Source organism: Solanum pennellii, chromosome 2 (genome assembly GCF_001406875.1).
Source record: "Solanum pennellii chromosome 2, SPENNV200".
In the NCBI taxonomy this organism is placed as follows: Eukaryota; Viridiplantae; Streptophyta; class Magnoliopsida; order Solanales; family Solanaceae; genus Solanum; species Solanum pennellii.
Genome location: NC_028638.1, coordinates 28,438,171 through 28,458,519, shown reverse-complemented (window position 1 = coordinate 28,458,519; position 20,349 = coordinate 28,438,171). Strand labels below are relative to the sequence as shown.

Sequence of the window (20,349 nt, the reverse complement as noted above, 5' to 3'; positions counted from 1 at the left end):
ATATAGAATGTAGAAAACAAAAGAACATTTTTTGATCTGCATGTAAACTGAATAAAACTTGTATCAATAATGAAATGAACAAGTAACCCAATTGTAACAAATCAATCACTTAATTGCAAAATAAATTAAATTTGTATTTAAAAGTGTATTACACAAATATTAAAGCTGAGACAAAAGAGAGAATTAAGCATGAAAAAAAATTGAAACAAATGAAATATCAGATAGTGATCTTTAGAGTGAATTAAACTTGTTTAAAAACAAGTATCCAATAATCAATAAATAAATAAAAACTGCAAAATGAATTAAATTTGTATTAAAACTGTGTTACATTGTACTAAATTTGAATAGGAAGAGAGAATTAAGAATGAGTGTAAAACGTAACTAACGACTGACAAGACAATGATCTTTAAAGTGAATTAAACTTGTATCAACAATGAATTAAAAGTATCCAAAAGTTAAAAATAAATCAAAAACTAGGAAATGAATTAAATTTGTATTAAAATTGTATTACACGGTATTAAAGTTGAATTAGAAGAGAGAATTAAGAATGAATGGAAACCGTAAATAACGAAAGACGTGACAATGATCTATAAACTGATAAGTTATATCAATGATGAATTAAACAAGCAAAGTATCCAATGGTAACAAATCAATAAAAAAACTTCAAACTGAATTAAATTTGCATTAAAATTGTATTGTCTAATTCAACTTTAAGACAATTTTAGTTACTATATTTAATTTATTTCAATCTAATATTTCACCTAAAATCGATTATAAACTAACCAAACCCTCTTAAAATTGATATATAAACTCCAAACGACATTTCCTATTATTTGTAGGAACTACCTATTCAAACTTATCACAAATTCGTAAAATTCAAATAATAAATTCAAAATTTGAAGTTTTATAATGACCATCAATGGTGAACTTTTGTAATTTTAAAGATTTGAATTTTCTGCTTAAAAACATGATTTTATACAAATTTTTGGTATTTTTGTCTGCTTTTCATTTTGTTTTTTGGATAAAAATAGTGACATGGACAAAAACTAATTGGAAGAATGCAGTTATTTAGATGAAAAGTTCAAAGAAGAAGAACAAGAATTGGAAAACAAAAGAAAGAGGAGGAAGATAAATAATGTCAGATAAGAGACAAAAAAGTAGAAGAGTAAAAAAACAAAAAGAGATGAGTATAAAAGAAAGAAAGATAGAGTCAAAGAAGCAGAATAATTAAAAGAAGAGTCAAAAGGGTTGAGAAAGAGGTGAATATTGTATAATTTTCTTAATTAAAAAAAAGTTTTATTTAGTTAAAAAAATTATGTTGCTATAAGTGAGAAATACTTTTATAATATAACATATTTATGTGATTTACCCTAAAAAAGAATCTCTTAGTAAAGGATTACATATTCTTATTGTGTGATTCAGTACGATAACGATATGAACAATCAAGAAAATAAAATTTTCAATATAATAAATCAACACCTCTCATAAAACCAACCTCTTGGTAAAAAGAGATTAGTCATTTACACTTTCTCTGTTAATCATCACTATAATCTAGGATGATATTTCTTACTTATTACTCTGTGACTCCCTACTAATTGAAATAAGGGGCTACAGAAAAATTGAAATTAAGATACTCTGGTAAATTAAGAAAGGGACAAATATCTACAGTTGTGTTACATTTTGGTAATGTTTATATATTTTTGACACAACCCATTCAAAATTATAACATAAAGTGTTATGAGAAAATGTTCATTTTCTTTATTAATCAAAAAATATAAGTTACTGTTTAGACTCAACCTATGTAAAGAACATGCAGAAATTAAGTTGCCTTCTACATCACGAAAAATCAGATGATTTGATGCAATTTCATAATTGAAGAGGAATCTTTTTTCAAGTTTTATTACTTAAAAAAAATATAAAAAAATTATTTTGTTCATCAAACATCCTAAATTTCATACGCGGCATTCAACCTAACAAGTATCTACACATAAATTTTTCGACAAGAAATGATTTAAAAAATAAAAAATGCTTACCTATAAGGACTTAAAAGTATAAATTTATAGAATAAAGGAGCAAACCTGAAAAATTGAAGGAGAAGAAAGGGACAATTTTTTTTAGGAGAACAAATATGGACTAAGAATGAAAAATTAAATTAAATCAAATTGGACTAAAGTAAGAAGTACCATAATCTTCAGTTAAATCAACTTGAAAATTATATTCACTCGTCGTTCGTCTAAAATCTTAATTAAATGATACCCCTGTAACAAACATTTCTGAAAATGCAAATACATAAAGGGAAATATCAATTATCACTTATTTTGCGTAGAAATAGTGTTAGTTTCATGTCTATGATTTGTACAATGTTTTGGATGTTATGCCCAAATTGTAACTATTTGCACATCATGATTAAAAACTTTTAAATTTAAAAAGAAAAAGAGAAAATGAAAAGAGAATTGCAATGCTTCCTAATTCTTTTGAAGACACATGTTAAACAGAGAAATACAATGCTTCCTATTCGTTTTGAAGACACATGCAAATTAAAACATAAATTTAAAGAAAAGCTCATCAAGAAAGTATATCCAAGCCTAAAATTAAGAAATGATGTGCTAATTAGCTGGAACCGTGAAATTTTAAATTCAAAGTCATGCAAAATGAAAAAGAAAAAAAATTATCTATAGGAACACATGAAGAAACTTCAACGTGACAATTCAAATGTATAAAAATATGTGAATAATGATGATTGAAGAGGAATATAACCAAGTGAGAGGAGAGGATTAAACAAAAATGAGAGGAAACCCCTCTATTTATAGTAAACTAAGGGTAGTTTGAACATGTGTTTTTGTGTCTTATCTGAAAAGTTAAAACCTTTCAGAGAAGTCCACAACCCTTTGAAAAAGTCAAAACTTATTGGAAAAAGTTACAGCAAATCTAAATCACAACCCTTTAAAATAAGTCATGACTTATTAAAAAGTCACAAGTAATCGAAATAGGCAAAACCTATGTTAGGAATATTATAGTAATTTGACATGTAAGTTAGAAGTTCATGCTTTTAAGGTAATATAGATAGATAAAGTTATGTATAAATAATATTGATGTTATTTTATAAAATCATTCATGCAACCCATTCGTTGAGAAACTAGTATGTGTTACCAACACCAACAAAAAAGTTAAATATACTTATGCTTCCTAGAATAAGTTTATTTAAAAAATGCACATATATCTACTTAGCATTTGAACCCTTCAATGATTTGCGCTAACTACACAAGGATAATTTGTAGATACGTTGATTTTATTTTATAAAATTAAATACCACATGACTTGATATACACGTGATGAAAAATTACAAAAAGAGAAAGTTCAAATATCTTCCGAGGTTGAGAAAGACTCAACCTTTATTTACCCAACTAACATAACCCACCGGTTACCTCTATTTAGGGTGTGCTTGATTTGAAGGAAAATGTTTCTTTAAAATATTTTAATTTCTTATTTAGTTTTTAATATTTAATACGTAAGAAAACAATATTTTCAAAAAAAGCATGTATATGTATAAGTCAACAAGACACTACGAGGGTTGTATGGCGGGGAGTGCGAATTAACGGATTGAGAGAGATAAGGGTTGAGACATTGGGTACATAGAAAGGAAACAATGAATTTAAAGTTACTTATATAACTTGTTTTCCCTACTTTTATCATGAAAGTCATTTTCCTCAACTGGCGAAAATATTTCAACCAATCAAACATAAGAAGATTATGAAAAAATATTTCCTTTGTATGAAACACACCCTAGAGACGTACAAGAGTAACAAGACAGTCTCACAATCACTGAATTTAGCTTTTTATAACTCAAGAATAGTTTTTATTTTTAGAAAGAAAGAATCTATTCTAGTCATTCTATCGAGTACATTATTAGTTACATTCAGTCACTGCAAAGTTAAACTTTTACTTTCTAAAAACAATTTTTCAGAATGCTTAGGACTTACTTTGTGATCAAGATTGATATATTCTCAATGTCACACAGCATTTGCTGAAAGAGGTTTACTATCAATGTGAACGATTACTATGGAAAACTTCAACCATGGAAAGAGAGAATGAATGACATCTCTTTACGGGCACTGTATCTCAACAAGTGTGAGCAACCCTCAAAACCAAGACGAAATGTTAACAAACTATTCCATCAGCTCCTTACAGAAGACAACTTAGCTTAATAGCTCGAAAAGTTGAATTCAGAAAACCAAACTGAACTTTTCAAGGGGGAGTCATATTGCTGCTAGCATTTTCATGAGACGGGGACAGATTAAATGTGTTTAGCCAAGAAGTCTATTCTTACAATGCAAAACCAAAAGTAAACTGTTCTCATCAAGGGTGGGAACTATTAGAAGAAAAATAAGCAACTTTCCAACCCCACCTCATTTCAAGAGAAGAGGCACAAACACAGTTCTTAATACCATTGATATTTGATACAGAAGAAGACATGCTCAAATTAAGCAAGGAACTGATACATACAATTATTTTCACTAGTATACACTACAACTGCACTCTATAAATATTATGTTATTCTGCTTCCACTCTCTGCTGATGTTTTTTTTTTCTTTTCTCTAAAATCTAGCGAAGAAAAAAATAATCTAATGTCCAGGCCAAAAGAATACAATCATTCAAAAAATATTAAACATCTGACAGATCACAAACTCTGTATGACAGCTCCAAATTTGCTGTTAAAGATTCTTGCTCCCTCAAAACTCAATTCAACTGTGGTATTAAGACAACATCCAGTAAGAAGACTACCCATCTGGGAGCATTGTGGATTGATGTATAGAGAAAATAAGAGAATTATCCAACAATAATTATCTTAAAGGAATTCTAGACAAAATGCTGACAACAGAAAATATACTACATTACTCTGAATCAGTTAGCAAAGAAACTCACATTAAATATTAAGATGAAACAAAATCAAATATAAGCTTGAGCAAGTGTAAATTAATGAACTTCTGCAGTTCACTTCTTCCATAACTGTTATAAACTCGGGGACATCTTCCATGTCTCTAAACAAGCTTTTATCTCATCAAACCCACTCTCCCCTGTTAGTTACTTAGACACAACTATACATTCCAGCAAATAATGGTGCAGTATGAGTTGAATGTAACTGATTAGATGAGCAAAGGCATTTTCGTTAATGGAGCAACAAGAGATGCAATTCATGCACAAACTAAAGAAGTTTCGAATGCAGTTCATCCCTGATAAATTTTTAGATCTTTGCTTTATTTATAGTGTCCCTTACTATTTATTCACACAGATGAAGGATCCAGTAACACAAGATTTTACCTCAAGTTAATTGTACAGTTTCGATGTGTGGTCTTCAGGTGTCCTCGTATTGCTCCCATCACACCTATCCAATGTTTGCAAGAACAGCCTAGTTTACAAGGAACCTATTGACTAGCTTCTGCATCAAAATTTTGTTCCAGAAACTCATCAAGTGGCCCCCAATTGGGAGGATTAGATTTACTATCAGAAGGTAATGATCTGATACATCCAAGAAGATGCTGAACATCACGATGCGCTCTGTTTGAAGAAAAAACAAGTCATAGGAGGTAAAAAGTGAGGGAATAAATTAAAAACTCTTACAGAAAGGAAGTAAAAGTTAGAAATTTCAACTTATATATAAAAATTATGTTACCTTGATCAGAATTTTTTAAAGAATTTCATCATTCAAAGAACATTGAATAGTACTAATTATTAAATTGTCTCGTATGAGTAAAATTTCTGATTATATAGACGGTACCTTTGTCGAGCTTGTTGACTACTAATATCCAATCGTGAGAATGCCTCTGAAATTTGTGAGTGAAAGATGATAACCACTTGCCTGCAAGGATCACATTATAAGGACTCTCTGATGGAAGCAAGGACTATTTCTAAGACATACTTACACATAGTTTCTTGCACTGATTGTTAGTAATGATAATTAGTACAAATATATTTGATCTTGAATACATAAAGTCCTGTTTGGAAGCAAGGGTGAAGAGAGAGAAAACACTTCTTCCAGTTTGCAAAGCCAACGTCCAAGGTATAAATTAGTTAACCAGTATATATAACAAGGAAAGTAGCAATTAAATCCATACTTAAGGATGCTGATATCTACAAGAGTTAAAATCACTGACAAAGTGAAGCTAATCTTCTAGTTGTAAGGTAAAGTAATCAGACATGTTACTCTTCCCTCCACCCCCTTTCCTTGGACAGAATGTGTGAACACGGTTTACTGTAGAAAGAGAATCAAAAGGAAGGACATCACTGCTGGTGCAAGAAATCCGTGCCCCTCGACTCCACCCCACCCCACCCCACCCAAAAAAAGGCTAATCTTTTGCCTAAGTTTCGAATCGTCACCTGAAAATAGCTTGAACATCAACCTCATGCAGAGTTCGACATAACACACGTTGGAGAAGGCCAACCTCCTATAAACAAATGAAGAAAGTAAAATCAGTTTATGGGAGCTTTCTCATGAACTTAAACAAAAAGAAACTAAGGAAACAACGAAAACAGAAGTAACAAGCATGTAAAAGCTAAACAGAGAAAGTAAAAAAGTGAAAACTCACTAGCAAGATTACAGAAACATTAAGAGACAACTCAAGCTAGAAGGACAAGAAAGACAGTCATTTATCATTACAACAATACATCAGATAGAACTATTTCAAGAATGTATCAAAAACTCGGCTAATCTAGTTAGAGGGAGAATATTCAAACAGGTGATAGAACTTGTTAGTCATTAATATATAAACTCAATATGGGTGATGTTCTGATTCACGGATTGGTCCAACCACATTCCAATGTGGAAGCTAGTAATCAATCTTCAACAGTTTCCCTTCTTCAATAAAACTTTTCTTCTCACATCACCTTTACACCAATACATTTCATGTTGATAAGCTAGGACATTGGCAATCACAGAAATACCCGCAAAAGGGGGCTGGTGTAGAGGAGACTGACTTCAGGCCAATAAGGTTTGCAAAATTATATCAAAGATGTTGGCAGCATGAATCACGAGGGTGATGAATGTTTGCAGATATACAAATGACTTTTATCAAAGGAAAGTAACTAACAGGCAGTCCATTTTGCTAGTGAATACCTAATAGTAAAATAAGGTCAGGAATGTAGGGATAATGTGCAGATCGGACATAGAGAAAGCACTAGACCAAGTAAATTAGTTATGACTTTCACGGTTTGGTTAAAAATTGATTCACCGTGAAATGAACCAAACCGATTAAGTAAACTGATATCTGGTTTGGATTTACGTTTAAAAAAATCGATAATATTTGGTTTTATTAACAACAAACCAAATAAAAACCAAACCAATATATTATATAGACAAATTTTATAGTTGTATATATACAATATATATTTTTAAAAGTAATTTTTAAGATTTTTATTTTATGAAAATTTTATTTATCTCTAATAGGCTAATGAACTTTACACTTCAAGCTCATTTATTTCTTTTTAAAAATCAGGAATCCAAACTTTTTTTTTTTGAACAGGTAACATTTTTGTGTATTAATAACAAACTACACAAAGGGTGTGTAGTCCCCCATATTTACATACAGATGAGCAAAAACATAAGCTCCTAGTCCTTAATCTTCTCGTAAGGAGTCGAGTACATCGTTAGCTGATTCGAACTCCTCCATTAAGCTATGCTTACACCAAAAAAAGAAAAGCCCTAAACATTTCAACTTTAGTTTCTGTATACTAATGGCTTTGTCCTCAAAACAAACTTTGTTTCTTTCTCCCCACACAGCCCACCAAATACAAGCTGGGACAATTTTCCATCTCTCTTTCTGATTGGAGGGATTGATATCACTATTCCAACATTTCAATACATCAGATACTCTTCCGGGGAAAAGTGGATTGGGTGGAGTGAATGTTGAGACAGGGTGATTACTTTCCTCCTCACCATTGCATAGAAATCATGCAAACACTCTAAAACTTCAGCCACTCACTCAAGTCTAAGTACTTTCCTATGAACAATAAGAATACAATAGTTTACCATAACAAGAAGTACAAACTGATTATCCTATCATCTGGACAACATTTAAAATTTGAACTTAACAAACCCATGTGCCATGCACATGACCAGTCTTTTGTTGAATTTCCATGCCTTAAGCACTCTAGAATATTTTCAGCATCATTCCAACACCTATAATTATTTCAGCTTCTGTCAATGTCATCGTCACTGTCGCACCATGCCCATAAGGTACCAAGCGCCAAGGCTGCCTTGCCACCACTCTAGCACCTTGCTCCACCAACACTTAGTCACCATAACCATGTACATTGTTTTCACAGATCATGCTAAAGCCAATGCACAAGCCTTGCTGACATCTATCTTTGAGAATGAGGGACTAACAAACCACCCCCACTAGTTGAACTTGACGCCCTCATCGAATTTCTTGTCAAACTACCACGGATCCTTGCTTTTCTCCTTAATTGCATTTTCCTTAGCTCTGTCCTTCCGTTGCACTAAGAATTCCTCTTAATGTTTCCAACAACCCATGATCAAGTATTTCCATCTTTGCCTCAAACTAAATAGGCACCGAAGGAGGAGCCTTCTTTGACTTGTTTTGTGTATGGATCATCAGCATCTTTAAAACACGGTTTCAGATAGCTTACAGGGAAGGTGGGATGAATTTTCAATCTTTCTAGAAACTTCACCTACCCTTTCAAATGCTCTGTCATACTTTGGAATCATCCCACTATGTCTCTTCTTGTTCACAATCTACTTCCTATTTTGGGGAGTGAGCTTCAGCAACACTTTGTCTCTGACATTGAACTCAACTGCACGTCTATGTTGATCAACATACTTCTTCATATATTTTTGTGCTTCCTCAAACTGTCTTGGGCCTCAACGAGCATCTCATGCCTATCCTTTGCATACCGATAAGCAACTGCATATATCATTTCTGCATTGCAACATCAAGGGGTGTCATGCGCTGCATGCCTAGAACGATTTCGAATGGACTCCTCTGATGCTGAAGAATTGTGTAGATTATAGCAAACCTCTGTCATATCTAACAAATCTACCAAGTTCCACTCAAACATATGTAACAACTTGGCAGACTTTTTAGATATGACGCAGTTTTGCTATAATCTACACATGTCTCCGGAAACAAAGCAAACCATTTGAACTTGTTCTAGGCATGCAGCCCTTGACACCCCTTGATGTTGCAATGCAAAAGAGTCGTCATATATGTCCAGCTGCTTACCGATGTGCAAAGGACAAGCTCACAAGCATGACTGCTTGTTGAGGTGCAAGGCAACTTGAGGAAAGCAAAAAAACACATGAACAAGTATGCTGATCAGCATAGACGTGCAATTGAGTTTAATGTCAGAGACAAAGTGTTGCTTAAGCTCACTCCCGGAATCTGAAAGCAGATTTGTGAAAAAAAAGAGACATGGAAGGTTGATTCCGAGGTATGACGGAGCATTTGAAGTAGTTGAAAGGGTAGGTGAAGTTGCTGGACAAATTGAAAATTCATCCCACCTTCCATGTAAGCTATCTAAAACGTACTTTGAAGATGATGATCCAGACAGAAACAGGTCAAGGAAGGCTCCTCCTTCGTTGCCAATGCAGTTTGAGGTAAGATTGAGGAAATACTACATCACCAGGTTGTCGGAAACAGTAAGAGAAATACAAAGACAGAGTTCTTAGTGCGGTTGATGGGCAAGGCTAAGGAAGATACAGTGTGGGAGAAAGTAAGGATCTGTGGCAGTTTGACAAGCAACTTGACGACTACGTCAAAACAGCCTCGATAAGGGCGTTGAGTTCAACGGAGATGATTTGTTAAACCCTCTGTCTCAAAGATAGATGTTGGCAAGGCATGTCAAGGCTTGCACATTGGTTTTGGCATGAACTATGGAAATAATGTACATGACTGTGGCGACTAAGTGTTAGTGGACAGCAAAGTTCCAAGGTGCTCGAGTGTTGGCAAGGCAGCCTTGTGCGCAGTAGGCAAGGGCGGGCGCATGGCACCTGATGAGCATGTGTGTGATAGTGGCATCATCTAGGAAAGGCAGTGTGTTGGCTTGACGATGGCAAGGCATAGGAGTTGGCCTTACGATGATGGCATGGCATTGGCAGAAGCTGAAAACATTTTAAATGTTGGAAGGATGCTGAAAATATTCTAATTGCTAAAGGCATGGAAATTCGGCTTAAGGGAAAACTGCCCATGTGTGTGGCACATGGGGTCATTAAGTTCGAGTTTTAATTGTTTTCAAATGTTAGGACAATCAGTTTGTACTGATTTTTATTTGAATAGAATTCTATTTTTAAGCCATGTGCCTGGCATGCTGCCAGTTGTAACTGTTTGTAACTGCCTGTCTGCTGATTTTATATGTTGGCAGAATGACTTGAAGGCAGTTGAGAGGGTGTTCTATGTCTTAGCATAATGTGTGGACATTTCATTTTTGTATCTGAGTAATTAAGGGAAGGTTGGGACTTTTGTATCTGTTGTGTTTTTATTGTTCATATGTTACCTACGAAACAGTCTAAAGTACTTAGCCGTGTGTGAGTATGTCACTGAAGTTTTGCAGTGTGTGCATTATTGCTAAGCAGTGGTGACGACGAAAAAAATCACCACTGTGAAGGTTTCTGTAATTATATATGGTGCACCATAAGGCTTATTTCCTACTTTTACGGGATTAAGACAGTCTCATATCTCCTTTCTTATCCATCTTGTCTAATGTAAGGGCCTAGTTCGATGCTCAAACAAAGCAATGTCTTTACAATGAATTAAGGGCTCCAGAGATGAACATCAAGCTACAATAGAGTGTAAGTCTCTCATATACAATTGCAGATGATCCACTTATTCAATGCGAAGTTGAGGAGTCACGAGTGAAGTATCTAAAAGTGCTTTTAATCTTATTTGAAGCAGTAGTTGGACTAAAGATTAACCTGGAAAGAGCTTCGTGTTCCCTGTAAATATAGTGCAAGATGTACATAGGCTAGGTAATATCTTGGGTTGTCAGACTTATAACTACCTATGGAATATCTAGGTAGGTCATTAGGGGCTATATTCAAGTTAAAACTAGCGTGGAAAACTCTCTCCTGATCTACCTCATGTCTTCTTTTTTCCAGTGCCAGTTTGCCTGAAGAAGAAATTGGACAGGATAAGGTGAAATTCTTTGTGGGAAGGTAACAAGGAAGGCCTTTCACTTGATAGTGGGATACAGTGTTGAAGCAAGAAATTCCAGAAAAAGTGCTTATTTCTTCTAAAATAAGTTTCAGCACTTCAAAAGTGCTTTTAAAGTACTTTATAAAAGCTACTTTTTTCAGACAATCCGAATGGGCTCTAATTGTAATGTGCCCATACGTTAATTTTGCCTATGAGGCAAGAATCCAGGACATTTCAGAAGTTACAGACAACCAAAATAGTGTAATATGTTTCCTATTGGGCAGGAGGTTCAGTTGAGCCAACTTATAAGCAATTGAGAAGCACATGCAACTTTTTTCTATGAGGCAAAACTCATGGAAATTGAGCAGGTTCACTGTATTGAAATGTCCCCAATTCCTGTCTCATAGGCAAAACTAATAAATGCCCACAAGTTATGCCCAATGGGCTACACAGGTTATTTCTCTTAAATTTGTTAAGCAGGGCCAAAATTTTCAAGATCACCCTTATAGAGGTCACTCTTACAAATCCCCCCTATTGAAGTGGTCATAGTGATATGGCAAAAAAGTGAGGATCTTATCAAGAAAGAAGATTTCTGAAAATGAGAAACAAAGTTTCTATTTCACCGGTCCTATTAATACTTCTCATGGTGTTGGCATATTATGCAAACATATTAGAAGCCTATGGCTAATATGTCTCACCCGAGACAACATAAAGAAAAGAAAATTCCAGTTCCCAAACATATGCTATATGTGCAAAAAAGAGGCTGAAACGCCCAGACACCTTCTTCTTCATTGTGAGGTGGCCTCAGAATTATGGAGCATGTTTTTTTGTCTCTCTGGCATCAATTGGACCACGTTTCTCACAGTTAAGAATGCATATGAGAGTTGGTGCCTATGGAAAGTTGACAAAGCCATCAAGAAGATCTGGATTATGATACCTGCTTGTATTTTTTTGTGTATTTGGTTAGAGAGGAACAAGAGATGTTTTGATGGAGGGTCAACTGCTTTAGGTATTTTGAAGACTAGGTGCTTTGCAAATTTGTTTAGTTGGTCCAACTTGTATCCTGCTGTTAATGCAGAACAACTTCAGGATTTTACTAACTCTTTAGTTCTGGCTTAGATAGTTTGTATAGTTAGCCAGAGAAATTTTTTTGTAAGCTCAAACGCCATAGCTTGTAAATATTGCATCTTCTTGATGCTGTTATTAATACTATTTATCTTGTCAAAAAAAAAATATTAGCAGCCTATGGCATATTTTTTGAAGTAACAGTATAATCATGTTGGGGAATGGAAAAGGACAAGGTTTTGGCATGATGCTTCAATTGTATATACACCCCTTGTGCTGATATTCATAGTTTCACCTCCAATACTAAAAAGTTTGTCTCCAATTGCTGGAACGGAAATAGCTAGAGATTATCATTTAGAAAAAAAAATTGATGAGGAGGTACCTCAAATGGGTCTACTGATGGAACACTCGGAAAAAGTGTCACTACATAAGTGGGTACTTGAGAATACCACCTGGATTAGGCATAAGAATGGGCATTTCTCTGTTATTCTAGAGAAATGGTAATTGGTTGGCCATACAAGCAACTGTGGAAGTCCAAGGCTCCTTTTAGCATGCTTACTCAAAGCAATTTCAGTGAAAAGGATTGGCATTATTCAGTAGATGTGTTTTATCTGCAACAACACGGAGGAAAGCAGCAACCATGTTCTTTTTTGGCATTGTGCAGTGACAAGGAAGATCTAATACTTAATTTTTCACTTGTTCCACATAGGTTTATCCTGCCTTACTCAGTCAAGGAACTTTTCAGTTAAGAGTGTTGGGGAATTAAGGAAATCTTCAAGAAAGGTTTGAAATACAGCACCTGCTTGCGTTTGTTTGATATTGTGGAGGGAAAGGAATGCAAGATGTTTTGAAGGGAAAGCAGATGTTTTTACAAAAGATCACTTTTAGATGCTTATGGATTTTGGCTTTTTGGTACAATCTACAGGATGTCAAAGATGAATACATCATGCCACAATTCATAGATTCTCTACACGAATAGGAACTTTGTACAAAAGGTGTCCCTTTTTGTTTTTATTTTCGTTTTGGGGAAACTTTAATACCGTAATGACCTTAGCACGTTCTTAGTGCTAAGTTGATCATATGTTTATTACTAATAGACCATTACATACCTGTTTAAAAACCTGCAAAACCTTTAATCTATTGATTTCAAACACATCTCTGAAATGATGAAAACTTATATATCTTGTATTTGCAAAAAGCAAATGCGAAATCATTAAGAAATGATATCAAATGGGTAAAGCGCACCCTAACTTTCTCTTTCACAATTGGCAACATTTTTTAATTTAAAAAAAGTAGGGAAAATGGGGCAACTGGGGTAAAAACGCAGTGAGACATATTACAAACTTCTACCTTTGTGATTGAACGAGCAAACTGACTTGGCTGTGAGTCAGTATCTTCCTGCCTATTCAAACTCTCAACAATTTGTGGCAAACTCCGAAGGTGTACCAGCAATCTTTCTCGCATTATCTGTACCAACTTCGAATGTATTTCATCACGATGAACTTTGTAGTCCTAATTCCAGAAAGAGATTAGGGTCAAGGATGTCCAGCCAGAATCATGGATTATGATGCTTTAAAGGTACAATGATCTCAGCATATAAAAATATTTGACTGGGACACAGTAAAACATAATAGCAGTTGATTTTCTATTGAGAAAGAGCGAGAAAAACAAATAAATGTGGATACAAGGAATAGTGTGAGATAGGTATAGCTTGATATGTTCCACACTTGCATAACTAGTGGTAACATTCAAAAAGAAGCCCTTTGTTCTTTGTTTTCTTCCACACAATATCGTACTCACATATAGTAAAATTAAAAGGGTACCATCTCTCTTTTATAAGTAAAAAAAATTATATACTAACAGGCATCAAGGTGGTCCAAACTTAACAAGCGAAGAAAGAATAAAAGCCTTGAAGTTACACTCCCTCCCTATCACAATCTCACCCTCCCAAGGAAGAAAAAGAGAATCTACGTCAAGTTTACAGAAAGAACAGAAAAATGAAAAATACCCAATGAACTTTCACAAATGAAAATGGAACCTCATTAAAAATCTTGAACGCTGGTGAAGAAACAGAAAATATTCATTCTTCAAGTTAGCTACTCTACTAGGATGGAAGGAATATGCTGGAATAAATATAAGCAAAATTTCTTCCTTACCTGTGCGACTCGATCGACTTCCAGCATTAGCAATCCCTTGTGTGTTTCAGGCACTCTTAGAAACAGTATTCTCTTGATTTCTTTCAACACACAAAATGTCCGAAATAGAAACCGGTTACACAATAGGTAACAACGAAATTTCAAAAGTTCTTTAAGCATGAAAAATACTTCTACACAGTTCCTATGCAGTTAAGGGAGAACATATGTTATTACAGAACCATGTCATATTTCAAACAATAGTAATAAGAATCATTACTCAAGATGATTTCTAATATCTGCCATCAACAAATTGAGTTAGACGAATTTGATCCTCCTCTCCTTTTCAGATAAATTTAATACTTTTGTCTCTTGGGTGTCCCTTACCAATTTATCTTGGGAATCAGGAAGAAGAGACAACTCTAACATTGAGAAAAGAAACCCTTTATGGCCTAAAGAAAGTAACATATAAAGTAATCACATGTAATTAGGAGTCCTCCTAAGCCTAGTATTTTTCTAATCTTTCATAGATTAAGTCAAGATAACTAGACTAGGTCTCCACAAAATTGTAAAGGGTATACAGTCAATCATTACTTAGTTTTGAAGAGGTAAGGCACCATATGTCCCCCTCCATACGTATATGCTTTATGGATTTTAATTTATGGATAGGGGTCCATGCCTGATTTCTTTTCGATGCAGTAGTAAGTAGTCTAATTTTTTTTTAATATGGTGGTGTTTTGGCCAATTGTTTGTACCTCGACTAATTCCACTCGGTACACCAACACAGATACTGGGTAACTCTACCAATCACGGCTTGGACAGATGGAAAGCAATCACCTAGTATTTTTGTCTTTGATAGGATTTGAACCTGGGACCCCACTAAGCAAGTAATCCAATTAGAAAGAATGATGAAATTATATGTAGCACTAAAGAGCCTAATGAAAAAAGGGTGAAAAAAGAGATGTAGCGCTTAATAGTCTAATGAAGAAAGGCTGAATGACTGGAGAAAATGAGCAAGGTCAACAGAGTTTTAGGTTTGTAATGACTGTGCATTTGGGACAGAGAGATGAAGAGAATATAAAATGGCTGATGAGATAGGTGAGATCCGCAATTAAAGACACAAGTTCAAGTCGGAAATCAACAATTTTTGACATGATTGTGGTAAACCGGGAGTTCTCAATAAGAATAAAGGAATATAACTATTAAGATTTGATGGAACTTGTTGCTTTCAGAATTACCACCTGACAGAGGTGATCATGAGTAATGCAAAATCACCCAAGGTAGGATGCATCCGCTGATGAAAATAGATTACTCTACCGAAAACCTGAATGGTTGGTTTCCTCAGAATACTTATTCAGACACTCAGGTAGAAAGATGCCAATACATGATTTTTTGTATGATGGGCAATGGACTTCCTGCTGTTAATGATTTCAACTATACACTGACAGAGGTAGAAAGATAACAATGTAAATAAACAGCATACTTTCCCCTTTGAATTCCAACCACCATACACGTAGAAACTTGACACAAATGGTAATGGCATGTTATACCATTGAAACAATGTCTGAGCAGATTGATATATCTTAAAACAAAGATCAACAATGAATACAATAGTCGACAAGGAACAAGACAAAAGCCAGAAACAATATAAGAACCACCAGTGAAAAGCTTCGTACTCATTGCCTACCTGGAATTATAGTGTATGTGAAACCGATGACTTGGCTTGTCAAAGCCAAGTGCTTAGAAGTAATAGACTTCAAACCTGACACCTGAAATATTTTCTCTAATTAATGACACCAATACTGCTGCATATACAAGATAGAAACTAGAAAATGTATAGTCCAAGTTAAAGGCAAACTATAGAAAAGCTGAAAGCTTCTATTGGTTGATAATGATTCAGAAGAATAACTGAAAAAATAAAACATCAATATAATACTTTTTCTGGCATGTTTGTGATCTAAAAAACCACCAAAAACAAGTCGCAGACCAGAAATATGTGCTCACTAAAATACACCCCAGATCCTTCAAGTGGGATACAGCAACAATCAGAAGTCAATAGTCAATGTGATGAAATGGTAAGATAATAGCCTTTTTTTTTGCAAGAAAACATCTTTTGAAGGGAGTAGCAGTTGATTATTGATATGAAATCATCATGCACAAAAATAATTTTGAATCAAGTTACAACAGATTGAAAGAGCTTTGGTGGTGTACCCATCTCCTACAAATTGGCATCAAAAGGAAAGGAAAAACATGACCATGTCAGCTATAGAGTAACAGAACAGAGATCTATGATTATCATATTGTGAGAAGTCCAATTTTTTAGGCAGTGTGTATTAAAATGCCTCAGGAATATAAAAGATCATGTCATCAATTTCCACCAAAAGACCAGAAGGATCCAAATTACTGCAATACACAGAGATATGCAGAGAAGCCATCAATCATAAGATGGAACCCTGAACAAATCAGAAGAATTATTACCAAGCGGTGTGTCACTGACTTAGAGTATTTGCTAAGACTCCGTGTGGCCCTCGACGACTTACTCACTAATCTTTCAAGATCTTGTAAGTTCAAGGAAGCCTTAAGACTCGAGACGCTAAGAGAATGCTTTGAAAGACTTAGAAAGAAAAGAAAGAGAGCTTTTGAAGAAGGCTTTTGTATTACATTGGAGAATGCTTACAACTTTGCTTGGTTGGTTTACAAATGAGAGCCCCTCTATTTACACTGTTTCCTAGGAACTAAAGTGCAATTAATATTTACTTTACAAGTCCCTAAAATATTTACACTTTGGTCCCTATTCTAGAGAATTCTACACTACCTTGGGATCTTCTCTAAGCCTTCTTGAGAGTTCTAAAGTGTTCTAGAGTTCTCCACACAACTATAGAGCAATCTGCCCCTTTCAGGACGCGGAATCAGGCTGAAATTGTGGTGGGACGTTACAGGTGGCTATCAATTCAAGACTACCAAAAAGTTCAAATCAGCTAGCTAGGTCATTGAAGTGCACGTGATAATTGATAAAGCAAGTTCAACATTCTTGTAAAGTTACATATCTGGATGATTTGGTGAACAGTGCAGAAATGGCAAGTGGAGAAAAGTACGCATGTGAGTAAATGGTTATTGGAGACTTTATGTGGGGTTTTATGCTACTGATATGAATGGAATGCACTTCCTAGAGGTGTAATGGAGGGTCCTTGGTTAGTATGCGGGAACTTCAATGTGTGTAGGGTTCCCCACAGAGAAGAGGAACTGTCAAAGAAGGTCTTCTAACATGGTAGAATTCTCAGATACCATAGAAGACGTGGAGCTTTTTGATTTCCACTTGAAGGAGGAGCACATACATGGTTCAGGGGAGATATGAACACTGCTGCATCAAGGATCGATACAATTATATTCACATCTGATTGCAGTGAACAATTCAGTAAAGTGAAGCAGATTGCTCTACAAAGACTCACGTCAGACCATGTGCCTATAGCCTTACTCTGTGGACCATGGGGACCTGAACAAATCTTATTCCAGAATTCGAATATTGGTGACTAAACACAGAGATTTATAGACAAAATCAGTTCTTGGTGGAATCTTTTCCATATTCAGCTTTCTTTATTTTTCAGGGGTCCAGAAGGCTAAAAGGTGGGGTCTTTTAGCTATGTTCTGCTTCAATGTTTTAGCCTATGAACGGGAACCAGACTACATTTTAGCATGCAAATTCAAAGCCTAGGGAAAGAAGTTGCAATGCAACCCTCTACATGAACAAAAGAAGTTGTTTTGACACATGAAACCTAAGGAAGAGGAACATTATCTTAAATCACACACTGATGTTTGTGTGGAGAGGCAGCTAAGACAATTGGACACTTGTTCCTGCATTGCAGAATCACTGACCAACAAGTAAGATTTTCATCAATGTCAGAGGCATATAATGGACAATGCCTAGCAAGATTATTGACACTCTATCTAGTCGGGAAGAATCTCGGAAGGGAGCTAAAAACAGGAGCTACTGGAGAACCATCCCAGCCTGTATATAGTGGACCATCTGGAAGGAGAGGAGTGCTAGGTTTTTCAAGACAGGAGTAGAACAATACAGAAAATTAAAACAGATTGTACATTGCTTTTGTGTTTTAGGTTTACAAAGAACTATCCTATAGAAAGTTACCGATTTCAAAAAAAAACTATCCTATAGATGCAGAAGATATCGAAGAATTGTTAAGAGTCATGCTAGAATTAAGAGTTCTTTGTTTTATTGCTATACTCTCTCCTGTAAAGGGGTTTAGCACTACCCAAGTGCTGGTTTATAATACAAATGTCATCTGTTCTAGAAAAAAAAATAGCCACCTAGACACTTAATGCCTAAAATATATTTAAAAAAAAGAAAATCAACTAAGCAATCTACTATTGTGATGATAAAGTAAATGATTTTATTAATGGTGGAGAAACCCCTTCATCAAAACCTGTATCCAAGTCATACACCAAGAATATCAGAACCTAAACAAACATATGTTTCTCAAATAAAGATACTCAATCTTTTATACAAATAAAACCTTATCGCTGCACCTAAATGAAACTAGATATAAAAGATTTCTTCAATTGTGCAAAATTATTCTCAACCCCTTTAAATATTCTCCTATTTTCTCCTTGCATACAACTCACATAACACCTATAAGGGCTAAAGGCCGTTATTATCCAAGTAATAGGCATTGCATAAGCCCAGGGTACTTGAAATGCCAGCCAAAACATATAAATATAAGATGTTTTGAAGGGATAGCTCAACATATGCATAGATAAAAGATATTTATTTGCAGCAATTAGCATTTTGGTGAAAACCCAAAGATGTATATGCAATAGATAGTCTGATAGATTTTTAAAATTCCCATGGACTTAGCCTTAGAGTACATAAATTTTGTCTATAAGTGCCTCTCTTTATGTTGCTTTATTACAACAATGGAACATTTACTTTGCCTCTCAAAAATAGTATAAATCAACCAATCAACTATCCTCACTCCCAAACTACATGCACTAGTCTGTTCGGGCCCATTTTATCCCAAAAGGCAACACAATTGATGAACGGGATAGGAAGTAGAAGGGATGATGGGCTTGTCTATTGTATCCAAATTGTTTGGTATATCCAAGGAATGATCCATAAGGTACACATTGTTGATTTAAATAGCAAGAGTATACCTGCATGGCTCCAGCTCCAAGTACAAGTTGACAAGTCCTCGTATTGAAAAACTTCAAGATGTCAACAACACGGTGAACTACTTCTGATGATAGGCCAGTTAAACTATTATTCATGTCAATATATTCTGACAACATCTTCACCAAAATCAAGCCACTGAAAAGCAACATTATGATGTTATTTTTGCAGGTTCCAGCCTTGAGAAGAAAAATGAAACCATGCTAAATGACCAGGAAACAGTAGCAATAAGGGGAAGGAGGTAAATATCAAGTACGAGGCAGCATTAAGGATCCGTTTGGTAGGCAGTATTAATTAGAATAGTCCATGGATTAAAATTTAGTCCATCAAGTACATCGTTTGGTTACTTTATTTAACTTAATCCATGGATGAGTACACCATATGAGGCCTTATTTTATCCCTAAAAAATGGAGGAATAACTCCTTTGGTAAGACCCCTAAATGACTAAACTATCCCCCATGGTTTATATTGGAATGGTTATAAATTTACTTTATAATTTTAGGTCCTTTTTATTCATATTGTAATGGTTATATATATTCTTTTCAATTCTCCAAATCCGTTTAGTGTAATTTGATGATTTTACTACAATAAAATTGTCCTTTTTTTAGTTTTTTTTATTCAAAGTAGTTCGTCGATTGACCACTTGAACTATTTGTTTTTTATTTTTTTTAAATAAGCTTCAGGTATTTGAACAATTTAAGTACCCTTAAATCTATGTTAAATTTAAGATACATTTGACCAACAAAAAAGTAGAAATAAATTGTGCCATCAAGGATCTTCATAATGGTACATCACACCTAAAAATTAATTTATATATATATATATA

At 34.6% G+C, this 20,349-nt stretch overlaps 1 protein-coding gene across 2 annotated transcripts in view; it reads right to left on the bottom strand.

The window, feature by feature from the left end:
* Positions 1-4,392: 4,392 nt before the first annotated feature.
* Positions 4,393-20,349, bottom strand: part of LOC107011533 (vacuolar protein sorting-associated protein 54, chloroplastic-like) — a 35,384-nt gene continuing 19,427 nt past the window's right edge. The window contains exons 13-20 of one of the 2 annotated variants that reach the window (XM_015211068.2): positions 19,508-19,661; positions 16,029-16,110; positions 14,366-14,445; positions 13,560-13,721; positions 6,376-6,443; positions 5,777-5,857; positions 5,320-5,556; positions 4,393-4,746 (exon numbers count right to left, since the gene is read on the bottom strand). In XM_015211068.2, the coding sequence (XP_015066554.1) occupies positions 5,424-5,556; positions 5,777-5,857; positions 6,376-6,443; positions 13,560-13,721; positions 14,366-14,445; positions 16,029-16,110; positions 19,508-19,661 (760 nt within the window). In that variant the 3' untranslated portion in view covers positions 4,393-4,746; positions 5,320-5,423. Of the gene's footprint in view, positions 4,747-5,319; positions 5,557-5,776; positions 5,858-6,375; positions 6,444-13,559; positions 13,722-14,365; positions 14,547-16,028; positions 16,111-19,507; positions 19,662-20,349 lie in introns of those variants that run through there. The other variant, XM_027914608.1, reaches the window with a different exon arrangement.